Consider the following 16937-nt stretch of genomic DNA (forward strand, 5'->3'; position numbering starts at 1 on the left):
TTCAATAGACTTCGCTTGTCACCGAATACACAACAGGAAATTTCTGAAGGTTTACCAACCGCTTTTCATAATGCTGCTTTCATTACCGTTGGTTGTTCAGATGGCTTTTTCCGATGTATAATATAATATGATTTCATACCATTGCTCTTTCATTTAACTTGAAGTAGCAAGAACATGATCTTTTGTGGAATCCGACACTTTATATACTCCTTTGAGGTGAACGGATTGAAAATCAATCAATTCAAACGCTGTGTATAACTTGGTAAAGGAATCTAATTTTATCCTGTATGTTTGCATGTGTCTGCAAAAATACATGAGTAATGTGATTTAATTGTCGTATGTGTCTCTATAAAATACTAGAATATATTATTGTAAGGGAATAACAGTATATCCTATTAGTTGTGTACCCTGGTATATTTATGGAAACGGTATCATTTATTTTTTGTTTTAAATCAGGAATATCACGAAAACATCTCATTTATACATTTTAATACCCTGTTATAAGTGGTACTCATTTGCGTCCTGTCGCGTCGCGTCATGTCATGTCCCTTTCCATCCTGTCCATACCATATTCTGTGTTTCATATAGGTGCATGAATATAATTTATGTCTTACTACTTATCATTCATAGTAAATGGCAAAAATACAGTATTTTTAATGTGAAATGACGTTTCTCTCAAGATACGAGACACATACTTTACAATGATTGATATTGTATCACGATTTTAGATATGTAACAAAAGTACATTCGTTTTGGTGTGTACACCAATGGGATCTCTTGCTGTGTAGATTCCCGATAGGGCACGATTCCCGCTGTTTCAATGATTTATTGTTACAGAACATTTACATAACATTTGAGCCCATATTACGTAACCACAATGCTAGCATACTCTATTATGACGAGTGTCCTGTCGATCTTCTCGCTATACAGGGGCAAATAACGTGTTCATAAAAATACCACAGGATTTACAGAATTTACAATGTTTCCCTGTGGCTTGTGACAAATACACAGTAACATTTTATACCGACTTGTATCTGAGTCATGCAATAAAGACTGTTCCCTATTTAACAAAATTTGTCATAAGAAAAATAAAGGGAAACGGCGAATTTCAGTATTGCTATTTACTTCTCTTAACAGGAAGAGGAAAAAGAATATGTAGAAAACGAGGGTTCTCACCAGAATAGTCATGAAACAGAGATGGTAGGATAACTGCACATGTCATGTTGTCTTTAGTTATAATGAAACGTGGTAATGCATCTTCAACGTCCATGGAAAATGCATACGACATTCTACTAATAAAACGTTAAAACTATAAAACTTATATTTGTCTGTAAATAAGATTTTTGTGAATTTTTTATCGAAACTACAAAACACTAATAATTAAATAACAAATTTGTCGTAAATTAAACGAACTAAACTAAATTAAATAAGCACTTTCATCAAAATGTGCATATTTTTTTTCAAATTATATTGAAATTAATTTGATCATTTGCCAAATCGCCGTAACTGTACATAACACCTACCATTACAGGCAGAGAGACCCAGGCAGTTGTATATACCCTATCACCTACAGAATGTACAGGTGTGTTACTCCTGGCTCATTTTCAACTTTAATTTATAATTCAATAAGAATAAAATATGTAAAGGGCTTGATCTAATTCACAGATATTCAAAAAATATCACTTACCCATATCTCAAAGGATTACAAAGTCGTAGTTAAGCGCTACCGATGTATCATATATTATTATCTGAATGATTTTATTTTCGATCTATATTCTATAAACGCTACTAAATAATATGTCAAACATAACTAGATCTAATTGGATGGTACATTTAATATACAATAATGTGCAGGATTTCAGTAAAACTGACAAATTAATAAAAACCGTATACTTAAAATGTGAAAATTCACCGAAAATGTCAAATTGACCAGTTGCATTATATGATGTAGCCACATTCGGGCAACCCGAGACACGTCGCTCATCACCAGCGTTTGTTCGAACGACCAGCCCAGGTGCGTTACAAGCACTTCCCCGACTTAGTTGTTTAGTAACATTGCGTGTTGTGATGTATCTCCCCCTCACTATGCATGCTCAATTTAGGTGTCAGAGACACACATTTATGTTTATAACCTGTCATATCGTAGTGGTACAATACAAGCTTAACAGCTTATATTGCATAATGTTGTCGCATAGTTAATATTTCAAGGTTTCACGCTTTTTATTATTTATGTCATTTCCCTTGTGAAAATATTGTTTGAGAAAATCATATTACCTTAATTTATAGCGCATTAAAGAAGTATATGATGCATTGTTTCTACATCGTATTCGATTAACACTGTTGTAAGTAAAAGAGATTTTTATCTGTGGGTGTCTTGACAAACTTCACATCGTCCTCCTTGGATGTTGTGTTACGTGGTGTATAGAGGTCTGGTACAAATGTTGTATATCAATTAATATTGTTGCGTAATGGTGAATTTATAACTTGTTAAATCTACAAAATATATAAGTCAAAGAGTAATATATATTTATTTCTTAATGATATGTCGTGGACACCATTGTCAAACGTAATCGATTAGCTAGGCCAGAAAGTCTGTATTCTGATGACGAGAACGTGATTTAGTTTGATTTAAAAGAAGACTTCATAAATGTCAAACATTCAGTTGATCTATGTATAAAGAAAATGAGTGTTTTTTGTTGTTTTTGATTGGGCAGCTTAAATCACAGTCTTCCCCAGCGGATAGTGGTGATTCTAAGGTTGGTTTGGCACAGTTGTATAAATGTTGTGATATACGAGTGTAATGCATTGGAGCACAACAATGCATTTGCTCTGAGTTCATACTGACGCAGACATTCCATTATTTATAGACGTATATTTCATTATTGGTGTAAATGCAAATGTATCTGAAATGTAAACAGACGTATCTGCTGTACTGGTGGGGGTTGTTTTTGATATTTCATAAATAAAAATATGTACAAAAGAAACTTCGTTGATTTGATCGCGCAGATAAACGACCTGAATATGATTCACATGAGGTTTACATCATCAGTTTTACGATGAAATTAATTTCATCAAGGTACATTAGGAACCTGATGACAAGGAATAAAACATCGGTGTTTTACTGTCTAATAACATAAGGCGCCATATAATTTGGCTTTTAAATGAACACGATTATGTGTGGCAACAATATTGTCTAAAATACATTGTTAATCATTTTGATCCGCATCACAATTTCCTGGTAAGCGGCGTGTTGACTTTTGTAAAACCGATGCCCGTTGTTCTATGATAAGCAATGATGAATATGCATCTTTGAATCACCGATATGGTTTCTGGTATTGCTTTTCTATTGCAATCACACACTAACTATAGAAACTATAACTGTGATATTCATTTGTTTTTATTAGAAAATCCAGCATACGCTATTGTGCAATAACAATACTAGAGAAATTAAATTTCGTATTAATTTAGTTAATATGACAAATAGAGAACGTTCATGCAATGTGTAAACTAATTTTCTTAATTCTGATTGGTTGTTGTTACTCGAACTTCAGGATCTACAGATGGTGTCGGGAACAATAGCCCACCATAAACGTTTGTACGAACGTCCACCAACTAAGGTGTGTCATTCCGTAGATAGTTTATCTTTTACATAGACATATCCGGAGCTTTTCTTTTATTGTTTGTCTATCACCCAGATGTATGCATGCGCATACGGAGCATGAACATTTGCCTTTGTCATTTGCATAGTTATTGATTGAATTTTAATTCTATTCTGAAAGCATTATTATTCACGTTAGCCTGACTTTGATATTCGACCTTACCAAACACTTCACCAGAAGGAATTACTGAAGTATCATCATATTGTTTTCACAAATTGTTTCATGGAATTGTAAAAAAAAAATAGTGTCACCATAAAGATCAGTTATTTTTTTTAATATAAATCACAGCATTAATTGATTATCGATACTTCATGTAACATGTAATTTTCCTTCGTAACATTCCCATCATCGACCACCTTATTATAATCTTCCGCATTAGCCATAGTATAGAATAAACATTAGTTTGACGTCTAGAAAGCATTTAGTAGAAGTATTCTGCTCTTATATACGTTAGTTTTCAAACTTCTGCTAAAATGAGATCCGATATTCGAATTTGAACGAAGCTTAAAAGCTTTCACATTTATGCTTGTAGCATTAAAAAATCTTGAGCCAAGATTTTAATTATAATGCTTACTATCTTATTTTATAATAAAAGAAAATGACGAACAATTAGATGTAAATCTATGTATAAAGTAACCATTGATATCGAAGTTCAAATATGAAAAGATGTTTATAGCGATCAGTGATGCTAACGACGACCAAATATTAACCGCCCTTTCAAAAATACCACTGCTGAAAAAAGTACATGTCTCCCTCCCTACCACTAAAATAGTTATAGATATAGATCAGTATATCATCATACTATTCACTTGCCTTTGTACTGCACTTCTGTATGCTACCGATACAATGCAATTAAAGTAACCTTACATATGTCACATTTCTAAACCATGCATCAGATCCGATCCAGCACGTCTTGTCAAAGTACGGTGAAAACACAGGAAGTAATTTAAGTTTATGAATGAAAACACAGCGTTGAATTATGCTTTTGGTTTTTGGTTTGAAAAAAATAACATAAAACTTTGATATTATGAAATGAAGTTTTTAGAAGTTGTGATAATGGCTCGTTCAACAAAAACGAACGTGTTGATGGTGTTCACTTACGCTGATATTAAGAATGTATACTTAAATGGATATGAAATCAGCTTTAAATAGAGCTATCTGCTTTTCCCCCATTTAGTTATCACGTCAACATATTGAAAAAAATAAGTCACATAATGCACTTGTCATCATGTATCAGCTACGTAGATCAGTTATTGGCAGATCAACTCTCTAAGGAATGAGAAATTTGATTTCAGGAATTATTTTGATTACACTTCTGTATACTCAAATCCAGATTTGATTAATCGTTTAATGTTTTACCCAAGAAATGTATGGCTAAGAAGAAATTAATTTGTTGTTGTTGCCACCGTGATGATGTACTGTGTATTAACAGCTTTTTTTAAAAATTCGTTTAATTATTGTCGATGTTTGTGTATTTCGTCATCGTTTTTGAAGGCCTATACATCAATGTTATTTATCAGAATAGTATCACGTTTTTATTTATTGTTATAATGATAAACCGTTTTGAAATATGTGAATGTAATGTATAACGTAAGTATGTATTTGTTTTCCGGGCGAATTATAACGTAAGAATTGGTAAGACTGAATGATTTAAACAGAACGCAAGCTTATTTACCATGCCGTGTGTTAGAAATCTTCATAACGTTGTCGTTTAACTGATGTTTCTTTCTCATATTTAAAACAATCATTCTACTAATAAACTATTTCTTTTATTACTACAGTTAATGGTGTGAACATGACACGTTCCATTTATGCTTTTTCTTTTTCATATCACGCATGAACTATATAAATATATACACCTGGTATATACAATTCATAACTTTTATAAATTGTAAATATATTTTAGGGCCCAGGAGTGTTATCTCGACCCATACCACACCATGAACACCGATATGAAAATAACTTGATGGAGGTGTGTTTAATTAACTTAATGGTTACGAAACATATTTAAATGAAAAATTTTCGTGAAATTATAATTTAAGGTAATTTGAAAATAAGATTATTTAAACATTTTTTTTTAAATGACACAAATGTAAATTAGATAATCAGTGAAACGTTTTTGTCCAAAAGAAACAACTCTTGTTTGCACAAAGAAAGATAAAAGAATCGTCAACAGTTACATAATTTATATATATTAAACTTGATATATTGGTGCTTTATTTTTTTAAACGTTTTTGATAATGTTTATATAAAAATGATGATATTTAATAAATAAAAAACTGTCAATTGTCAAATGATCAGATGTCAGAAATATAGTTTATTGATAGCGGCATGCTACAAATTTTCTTATTTCAGACAACAAGCCCAAGGCGAAGCCAGGTTTGTGATCATTAAACCTGCTTATATTTACTCTTTAGCTTTAGCTCATTAACGTGATATAATCTTTTTCCTACATCTGTCTCAACAGAAACTTTTCGTTTTGTTTCATTGATCAAAACGAACGTTTGAGTGATATCGCTGTAGCTTTCATAATAACAGCTGTTTTCCTATTGACTTTACAGTATGCGGTATTTTTCTTTAAAGCCATTTTCTTTACGTTTCTGAACTCTTACTTAGAATAGATATATACATTATACGAAAAAATGTCTAAATTTTCTTCGTTATGAAATTAACATGTATTGGTACGAAGGAATGATCACTGCTAGTTTTTTCTTAAAATGAAATATAAATATAATCAAAAAGGGAGTTTGATTAATTACAACGACTAATACACACATATATAAACATAGCAATAAAGATAATGAGAGTGAATTACGCGATAAGGAAGATCAACAGACACGAGGCATGATATATGTTATTATTAGTATCTTTAGTTCCTTTACTTGTGTACGACAATACATACGCAAGTCCAATTCGTTTCCTTATGATTTAAAATAAATGTTAAAACAGACATAAAATCGATAATATTCCTGTAAAATATAAATACTTCTTTATCCATGAGCATTAACACATTAACACATGAAGACTTCATTCGTGTGAAATATGAAGTTTCATCCGTTCCAGGATCCTGGTGTCTTATCCCGTCAGATAGAAGACCCAGAACACCGTTTTGAAAGTAACCTCGTCGAGGTTTGTCAACACACATTGGTGTTTTATGATATTTTTGCTTCTGAATTAAATCGATCGAGTTTTCTCAGAAATTGTTATAATAGATATCAGAAAAACTACAATGGATTACAACATAGTTACATAGTTAAATAGCGCTGATAATATGAGGTTCTATATGCTATATATCGTATCGTGTTGGTGAAGATTTACCGATAATTTGTTAAAATTGCTCAAACTAGTGATGGTAATCTTATAAAGGTTTGATTAAATGCTACTCGGAAATGCTCATGCACTTAATCTATTACTAAGTATATTCAAACATACCTTATATCTGTTTCCTTTTTCAGACAAACAATCCGCGGCAAAGCAAGGTCTGTTTTGTTACAAGCCCAAAATAGTATTCAAACAATAATGATAAGATGCCAAAAGTTTAATTATACAACAGAAAACTAATTACTAATGTGTTAAAATGAAAAGTAAACGACGTTCTCCCATATGATCCAAAGTAACTTTTAAATCTTTTTGACGAACATACATATTTTCGGTCACTGCCTTTCAAATAAGAAAATGTAAATATCTAAAATCAATTAACTTTGGAATAAGTTAGCCTCTGAACTACATTTCAGGAACCTGGTGTCTTACCAAGACAAATAGAAAATCACGAGCACCGATTCGAAAGTAATTTAGTTGAGGTGCGTAGATCTTAATATTGTATAAGAGAGTTTTATTGCAACGTCGGCGTAACATGTTTGTATCATTAAAGATAAAATATGAAAGTTGTCTCAGACATAAATATGTAACAGTAAACATTTTACTTAATAGTTTCCTACAATAAATACTATTTATGTTGATTTTAACGTGATGAGATGCTTTCATCTGGAGATATATATTCGAATATACTAGTTGCGAACGATTATTCTTAGTTTCACCATTTAAATGACTTTCTTCGATAAAAAATAACGGTCCCTTTATTTTGTTTTAAAATTTCAGACAAACAATCCTCGACGAAGCACGGTTTGTTTGCCAACTATTCATCTTAGTATTTACAAAAATAAAACATGATAATTCTATTCAAAACATAAACAATAATAAATGAACATGTATTGACGTACGCACTTGTTTTAAGGAAAAACAACAAAATAGCGCAACATAACAGACAGATATATTGAATATGAAAAAAAAAGTTTTAAAATGACAATTTGATGTTCATTATCTAATAACAATTAGGTCGATTAACTCCCAATCGCAGTCGAACAAATATATTAAAACAATGCTGTTATTTCTAAAATTATTTCAGGAACCAGGTGTCTTGCGCCGGCAGATTGAACATTCTAAACACCGATATGAAAATGATATCGTGGAGGTCGGTTGCATATTGCTTAAACATCCACATTAAAAAACTTCATAGCAATAAAATAATTATCCTACATATTCCTTTGATAATTAATGCATAAAGTTAATTAATTTATATTATTACCGATTTATCTGAACAATGAAATGAGAATTACCGCGATAATTTTTCCTGTATCGATTCCGTATAAATTAAAATAATTTGTCAAAGTGGGTAAAGGCTGCTTAACGCGAAACGTTTATGGTCTATCTAATACGATTTCACAATTTCAGACAAACTATCCTCGAGAAAGCAAGGTTTGTTTCTACACGCTTATATATATGAATGTGTATGCGATTTTTAACGCTTTCATAAAATATTTAAAATATTTAACTTTTTTTGCTCTTGATATCTGTTACCAATTTAACACCATGTGATTCAATATGTTTTGAAATTAATAACAGACACTTTGATTTGACGTTGTAGTGATGTTGTCCGTATTAATTTGGCCTTAAGCTGACATGTTATGGCATTAAAATGGTCTTTTTGCAATGCTTTGGAGTTGAAAGCAATGTTACTGGGAGTAACTAACAGGCATTGACAGCAAAACATGGTTATAACGAACCTCTTGTGACCAACAAAATTACTTCGTTATATAATTATTTCCTTACAAACAAATTGTATATACAAATGTTTATTATATGAACCATGACGTTTTTGTAAGTGTGTTCGTTATAAACATGTTGCTGTAGTCTGTTTGAAGGAATTTGTTTTAAGCCTTTCGTCAGGATTTTATCGAGAGTGTGATATTCTTCAACACAAAATAATGACATAAAATCAACTCATAAACATGACTCGATGCAATATTTTTGGAAGTGTCGTGATGAATGAGGCTAGACTAAATTAAAAAATTTAACATTTTCCGTTCAGTAAACAATTTTATAGCTTGGATAATTTACTGAAAATCTAGTTAAATATAGTTAAATATAGTTTATTTTATATCGACGCTGACATATAAAGTAGGTTAATATAATCCTAGTTTGGTTTATTTTTAACTACGTGTATACATGAAACACTGTTATAATTAGATTGATAATTTATCATACACAAAGAGATATTTAAAGTAAGTAATTATATACCCCCCCCCCCTAAAAGAAGAACGTTTGCGCTCCATTTTGTGTCGTCAGCACCAATGGCGACGTCACATTATCTCTCTAGTATTTTAGACGACTAATCTACATTATTGCAGTTAGTGTTATTTTGTGACAGGGTGATAGGTGTATATAGTATAATTATACACTTGTTCTGTAATTTCCCGTAAGCAATGATAAAAACCAATTGCCACCATATGCATCTAACACTTACATCTGGGCAATCGAAAGTGATTTTCATTTAAGTTGTATAACTTGCTTCACAATCGATGTAAAATAAATAAAAGTAATTGATCTAGCAGTCAGTACATCAAACAATAATGACATAGACATTACCTTGTTATGCTATTTTGTGACGACATCAGAACGCTTGCCGTTCAAAACTATATAAGAATGTATCAAATTCGCCGTCATAACAGAAATCAATTTAACGGTGATGTGATTATGACTATATATATTAAACATATTTGTAAAACGAAGTTATATTATTCGTGAAGGTACGTTTAGCCCTTAAACTTAAACGTAAAGAGTCTTAAACCCTCATAAATTATGTATCTTCCATTTGAACTTCAATAAATTCTGATAAGTACTATGATATCACTTTCTTAATTAATGAATCGTCAGCATCTGTTACACTGCATGTCGGGAGATAATCAAAATATCATATAGAAAACATTCTATCGTAAAACAAAGGTTTAAAGTGCAAAATTATGTCCAAACCATTATACTTGACTTTTGCTTGCATCTGACAACTTTAAGCTTTGCGTTTGAGGGTTTAAATGTACTGTATTGAAAGGCAGTAGAAGTTTGTGCGTTATTTTCTTTATATTCTGTTTCACATCGATGTATCCGTATGTAAGTCGATGTATCCGTATGTTAGTTGATGTTGATAAAGGTCAGTTCATTGGTTGATTGTGCCCTATTTAACAGCTAATGTCATTTAAGGACAACCTCCCTGTATGCAATTGGATGTGTGTGTGATTGAATGTCGTCTTAATCTGGGAGGCTGCAGTATGTTCCTGTTGTCTTCCTGTTTTGGGAGGCTGCAGTGTGTTCCTGTTGTCTTCCTGTTCTAGGAGGCTGCAGTATGTTCCTGTTGTCTTCCTGTTCTGGGAGGCTGCAGTATGTTCCTGTTGTCTTCCTGTTCTGGGAGGCTGCAGTATGTTCCTGTTGTCTTCCTGTTCTGGGAGGCTGCAGTATGTTCCTGTTGTCTTCCTGTTCTGGGAGGCTGCAGTATGTTCCTGTTGTCTTCCTGTTCGGAGGCTGCAGTATGTTCCTGTTGTCTTCCTGTTCTGGGAGGCTGCAGTATGTTCCTGTTGTCTTCCTGTTCTGGGAGGCTGCAGTATGTTCCTGTTGTCTTCCTGTTCTGGGAGGCTGCAGTATGTTCCTGTTGTCTTCCTGTTCTGGGAGGCTGCAGTATGTTCCTGTTGTCTTCCTGTTCTAGGAGGCTGCAGTATGTTCCTGTTGTCTTCCTGTTCTGGGAGGCTGCAGTATGTTCCTGTTGTCTTCCTGTTCTGTGAGGCTGCAGTATGTTCCTGTTGTCTTCCTGTTCTAGGAGGCTGCAGTATGTTCCTGTTGTCTTCCTGTTCTGGAGGCTGCAGTATGTTCCTGTTGTCTTCCTGTTCTGGGCTGAGTATGTTCCTGTTGTCTTCCTGTTCTGGAGGCTGAAGTATGTTCCTGTTGTCTTCCTGTTCTGGAGGCTGAGTATGTTCCTGTTGTCTCCTGTTCTGGGAGGCTGCAGTATGTTCTGTTGTCTTCCTGTTCTGGGGGCTGCAGTTATGTTCCTGTTGTCTTCCTGTTCTGGGAGGCTGCAGTATGTTCCTGTTGTCTTCCTGTTCTGGGAGGCTGCAGTATGTTCCTGTTGTCTTCCTGTTCTGGGAGGCTGCAGTATGTTCCTGTTGTCTTCCTGTTCTGGGAGGCTGCAGTATGTTCCTGTTGTCTTCCTGTTCTGGGAGGCTGCAGTATGTTCCTGTTGTCTTCCTGTTCTGGGAGGCTGCAGTATGTTCTGTTGTCTTCCTGTTCTGGAGGCTGAAGAGTATGTTCCTATTGTCTTCCTGTTCTGGGAGGCTGCAGTATGTTCCTGTTGTCTTCCTGTTCTGGGAGGCTGCAGTATGTTCCTGTTGTCTTCCTGTTCTGGGAGGCTGCAGTATGTTCCTGTTGTCTTCCTGTTCTGGGAGGCTGAAGTATGTTCCTGTTGTCTTCCTGTTCTGGAGGCTGCAGTATGTTCCTGTTGTCTTCCTGTTCTGGAGGCTGCAGTATGTTCCTGTTGTCTTCCTGTTCTGGAGGCTGCAGTATGTTCCTGTTGTCTTTCTGTTCTGGAGGGCTGAAATATGTTCCTGTTGTCTTCCTGTTCTGGGAGGCTGCAGTATGTTCTTGTTGTCTTCCTGTTCTGGGAGGCTGAAGTATGTTCCTGTTGTCTTCCTGTTCTGGGAGGCTGCAGTATGTTCATGTTGTCTTCCTGTTCTGGGAGGCTGAAGTATGTTCCTGTTGTCTTCCTGTTCTGGGAGGCTGCAGTATGTTCATGTTGTCTTCCTGTTCTGGGAGGCTGCAGTATGTTCATGTTGTCTTCCTGTTCTGGGAGGCTGCAGTATGTTCTTGTTGTCTTCCTGTTCTGGGAGGCTGCAGTATGTTCATGTTGTCTTCCTGCTCATGAATTAACAGGACTCTTGCCTTTTCTTTATTTTTATATCCATATCATGTTATTTTATTTTTTCATTTAATTGATTTAAGATCGTCGAATGCTTTGTTGTTAATATACTTTTTATCTTATCTTTTAATGACATAGTGTGTGCGTTGCCTAATGATATATCTCGTGTATTTTGCAATATCACAGGCACAAAGATAGTGTATATATTTTTTTATTATGCTACACATTTTTTTATATCTAATATTTTATTAACCTTGTGAAGATATCATATATCAAATATCCTATAAAATGGCGTACATGTCAATGGCAAGCATCGTTATTTTTGAGTCGAGATAAAACACCTTACGTTTCGGGTTTCTGAATTTCAGGTTGTTCAAAGAAAGGAGGTTAGTCAATCTATGACTATTGATTAGTTTGGTATCTTAACCTCACTAATATGTAACCACAAGAATTCTTTTTGTATGATGTGATATCATTTTTTTCTATTTAAAAACTTCTTATTCTAAAGAACTTTTCGTTGTACGTGACTTTTCTTTCTATTTTTATTTACCTGTATGTACTTATTCGGTTTTACTATTTTTCTTGTGGAACTCTATGTTTATTTCGTTTAACGTCCACGGTAGATCTAAAACCGGACTCATTGAAATAAACACTTAATATTCGACTAGTAACTTTTATGCTATGTTGGAAAATGAATTGTGTATATGTTTTAATACGTATAATCAGTTTCTTCCATTTTTTGGCATTACATCTGATCACAGGCAACATGCCATAAAACATTCCACCACTTTATATTAAACTTATATCGTGTCTGCTACTTTCACCGTTAAAAAAAACTATTTAAAAACATAACTATATAATAAGCCATACGCTATACGTATACCTAATTGCCTAAACTGGCTACATGGATTAACACGCACTGAGCGGCTTTCATCGCTGTAAACCGCCTTACCGACATCGCATGCCGTAACAAAAAAAATGCGTTTATCATAAAATAAATCTACGAAATATACGAAAACTAATATACGAGCGTGTGAATATCAGAAGTGTATCAATATTTATAGAAACAATAATGATATAAATTTACTCAAAACAATTGTTTTCAGCTTATTGTTTTGGCGTAAAATCTGCTAAAATAACACTACCGATTCGTGTACAGTAAGATGTGGTCATTTTCTGTAACGCCGACTTTGTTTTCAGGGAATCGAAATGCTGTTAGTGATATATTTTTCACTTCTTATTAATGTTTACCACTGATACCGATTGTTCCATTGCCCATTACTGAGAATACCATTGAGAACAAAGAGTTTTTGCCGGAATAAGATTAATGCTTTATAGTGCTTTTGATATCGCCGGGTAGCATTTTTCCTTTTACTATTAACTTATGACGGCATCCGTTTTCATTTGTGGCGTCATTTTTCAATTTTAAAAGGGACTATATTTTGCCTGTAAGTTTGTGCATTATATATCACTCTACAATATTTTGTTTGGTTGTGTTTGAAAGCGACATCCGATATTTGACTGTAACAATAATCTCTAGTTTAATAATGAGCCCACACATATTAAAGTGTTTCAATGTTATTTATTTAATTAGGTCAGATACTGACCTTTACCCTTGTGACGTTTGTAGGATGATACGCCGGCTGAAGGGCCATTCTGTCCGGATATATTACTTCGTCCCGAGGAAAAGAGGGTTCGTTCTCTTAAATAAAGAACTAAATCACTAAATTTCCCTAATTTGTCTTAATTGCATGAATCGTTTTGACATTATACGTGGTTTACTTTGAAAAATATTTGAATAATAATGAGCAAAGTAATTCACAATAATTGCGATCGTTAGAAAAAATATGTTTAATAATATCGTCAATTTTGCTCTGTTCTTGAAAGGATAACAATTTGATATTGCTTTTCAATATTCTTAACGTAATTCTAGCATCAAAGTGGAGTCTGAAAAGATATGAAAATGATATGAATTAGTATTGAAACTATAATAAAACTTTGTCGTAGCATGTCGTGATCGGCTTCTCATCTCCTTTTTTCACGACCGGACCATAGTCTGATCCATATATCATATTGTTGCATAAGTGAGAGATTTAATGAGACTTTTGTAAACAATATGTAACAAATTAGTTAAAAAGCCATCATTTCATTTGATTACTACCCTAAAACTAATCAGTTGATCTCTGTTATGAAACATAATAAATCACCACAATTATTTCAATTATTGTTATACTGTTGTAGCATAAACATAGATGCACTTTCACTCATTTCCAGTTAACACTTAAATTACAATAACTTTGACTATGGTCTGGTCATAAGATGGTCAATGTCGTGATGTCCGCTAAATGCTTGCTTTATGTTTAGACATAGTTGGAAAGTTGCATAATTTCATCCGTTGCCTCACTCAAATTCCAATGATTTAAATCCTAGAACATTTCGTACAGCAAATTCCTATGATAAATACTTGAGAGTAGTGAATTTCAAATTCTGATAAATACTATAGTCAATCGGCCGTCACAAGTAACTGTAAGTGGAAGTTTACGTGTTGTTCCTTCAGATTTTGTCGTTCGGGATCCCAATCGTAATTCTGTTTCTTCAAATGGATGGTGATTCCGTGATTTGTCTTGGTACTTAAACAATACTTTAAAATCCTGGTGCGTTTTTCTCGTTTTGTGTAAATTTAGAATTTCATTGACTCCTTTTGGTTTGTTCGTATTTTTGATGCTTTGATATTCGATATTTTATTTTCTGATGTTTTGTATCCCCGTCTCATAAAAATGAGCTGTTTTGGTTAAAGAGTTTGGTATTTATTACAACGGCTTACAGAGGACAACCATGAACGTTCAGTAGACCGTCTCCTTACATGGTAGATGTTTCTCTAAAATATCAACATTCCCATTCCACACCTGCACAAACCTTTTACGTGACTAAACCCGCCTTATGACTTACTTATGCATTGTAACTACTAACAAACCTCTTAAGTTTACCCTAGCTTACTCTATAATGTTGTAGTACTATAGTCGTTTAGAAGTAGTGAATTGGCTAACGGTTATTCATGGTAGTAGTACACTATTGCAAAATAGTAAACGTTCACATTATGTAGGAATGAAATGTTGTAAAATAGTAAAAGTTCACTATATATGGTCAGCACACTGTTCTAAATTCGGAAACGTATATCTTCTTTATCAGTGAGCTGTATTAAAAAAAAGTATTTAAATTGAACGTTTTTTCTGTAGAAGTGAACTGCTACAATGTAACGATCAATCACTCTTTAGGAGCACACTATTTTAATTACGCTGACACTTCGACTCTCGGAAGGAGCGCCCTATATCGTACTAACTCGTTATAAACACCCATTTAACTGACAGATAACTTTCTGTAGTATGTGTGTATATCCTGCTTTGCTAATTGAGAAGCTAGACTGTTAACTAGACACTAATCAAAGTTTGTTTTCCATTTCTGCACGTGCTGTACCTTTCCAGGTGAAACAAAAACTTCCAATGCACGACGTTCATCGGTTTGAACGAGTTCACAAGGTTAGTTAAAATTTACGTTTTACCATTGGTGATGCCATAAGCAATTGCTCAGGAGAAAGACTAACTGATCTATAGTCTAGTGCACAGTCTGGAATCCGTCCTGAAGTTAGGAAACATCATATATATCCAATCATATACTAGGACATATGAATTAAAAATGGAATGCCACAAATGGAGCATATTAAAAGTATTTCCTCCTCCGTTAGATCATCAATCTTTCATGCATTTCCCCCAAAAATGTTTTAACTTGTAAAAGAAGACGATATGTATGTAGCACACTAACAAAAATAACGATATTTATGCTTCTTTTATATTTTATTTATTTATTGAATTCCTGGTAAAAAAACAAGAAGCCAGACAAATATATTATATTCTGAGGTTTAAAGGACGACAAACGACAGATTAACGTAAGAATCCACATCATAATGGCGACACTTGACACAGTCAAATAGAGGTTAGGTACCATGCGTACAGCGCTATAGGAGAATTGTATTTTTCAGACCGACAACCCTGAACGTATCTACCCCGGTCCTATGCAGGTTTGTTGCCATTGGAACTGACGACACCGTTATGTGCTTATTCCGTCTTTGCATATTACAGAGTTAGCTCCCTTGTGGGAAGGTATCAGTTGTTACGTCATTATTTTGTGAGCGCAATTCACGTCGTTTTCTCCGAAAACTATAACGTTACGCTCCCAAACACACGACGTCACAATCAATGCCTACCCGCAAGGGCAGATAACCCTGTAATATGCAAAAACAGAATATCTTTCTTTATCACGCTAGCTTTAACTGATGCATTAGACCACCATTACTTTTTCCACTGTCTCATGTCCACCGACAGTCTTCTGTTTTACCCCTCTCCTTTTTCACTTAGTATCTGATATTGTAACAACGCGCAAACATCCATTCCCAATTCTAGCCCGTATGCATGTGGTTAGATATGGAATGTTTAGAACCATCTTACATGGCGAAAATTTAGAAAATAAATGTTAAAGAGAAACACCCTGTAGATTTGCTAGAAAATGACCACTTAACTGTGAACACACCGTAACCGGAGTCTGTTTAGTTCACGTGTTTTGCATGGCGATTATGACAAAATATCCCTTTAAACATTGCGTCCGCATTGAGGCCGATTGCTATTCAAAAATTATCATTGAATATTGCATGTCAATTCTATTCCAGGCACCCCCAAGAAAGAAACAATAACCTGTTAGACAATTCTGTAGTATATTTAAGTTCTAATTCTTCTTAGTTCTCATAGAATAAGGAAAAGAGCGTCATTTATCAATTTACCAACGATTTTTTTATACGCTCAAAATACATTACAGGGAATACATAGTCTTGAGATCGCGATATTTTTGATTTCTTAAAAAATAATGTGCAGCAAAATACAATAAAACATGACTAAAGGTCTTAGTGACATTGGAATGGCGAGACATATGATAGTTTATTCAGCGTCTGCTCAACGTGACTTTGCATCCATGAATCAGCAATCAAGCATTGT

The 16937-nt window shown here is 33.9% G+C and overlaps 1 protein-coding gene across 17 annotated transcripts in view; it reads left to right on the forward strand.

Annotated features, from left to right (window-relative positions):
* Positions 1–16937, forward strand: part of LOC138315205 (uncharacterized) — a 57199-nt gene that overhangs the window by 35710 nt on the left and 4552 nt on the right. The window contains exons 15-26 of one of the 17 annotated variants that reach the window (XM_069256034.1): positions 3552–3617; positions 5566–5631; positions 6015–6038; positions 6723–6788; positions 7115–7138; positions 7394–7459; positions 7758–7781; positions 8065–8130; positions 8391–8414; positions 12264–12281; positions 13526–13588; positions 15378–15431. In XM_069256034.1, coding sequence (XP_069112135.1) covers positions 3552–3617; positions 5566–5631; positions 6015–6038; positions 6723–6788; positions 7115–7138; positions 7394–7459; positions 7758–7781; positions 8065–8130; positions 8391–8414; positions 12264–12281; positions 13526–13588; positions 15378–15431 — 561 coding nt within the window. Of the gene's footprint in view, positions 1–3551; positions 3618–5565; positions 5632–6014; positions 6039–6722; positions 6789–7114; positions 7139–7393; positions 7460–7757; positions 7782–8064; positions 8131–8390; positions 8415–12263; positions 12282–13525; positions 13589–15377; positions 15432–15931; positions 15971–16937 lie in introns of all 17 variants that reach the window. The other 16 variants (XM_069256035.1, XM_069256036.1, XM_069256037.1 and 13 more) reach the window with 16 other exon arrangements.

Source organism: Argopecten irradians, chromosome 2 (assembly GCF_041381155.1).
Source record: "Argopecten irradians isolate NY chromosome 2, Ai_NY, whole genome shotgun sequence".
Taxonomy (NCBI): Eukaryota; Metazoa; Mollusca; class Bivalvia; order Pectinida; family Pectinidae; genus Argopecten; species Argopecten irradians.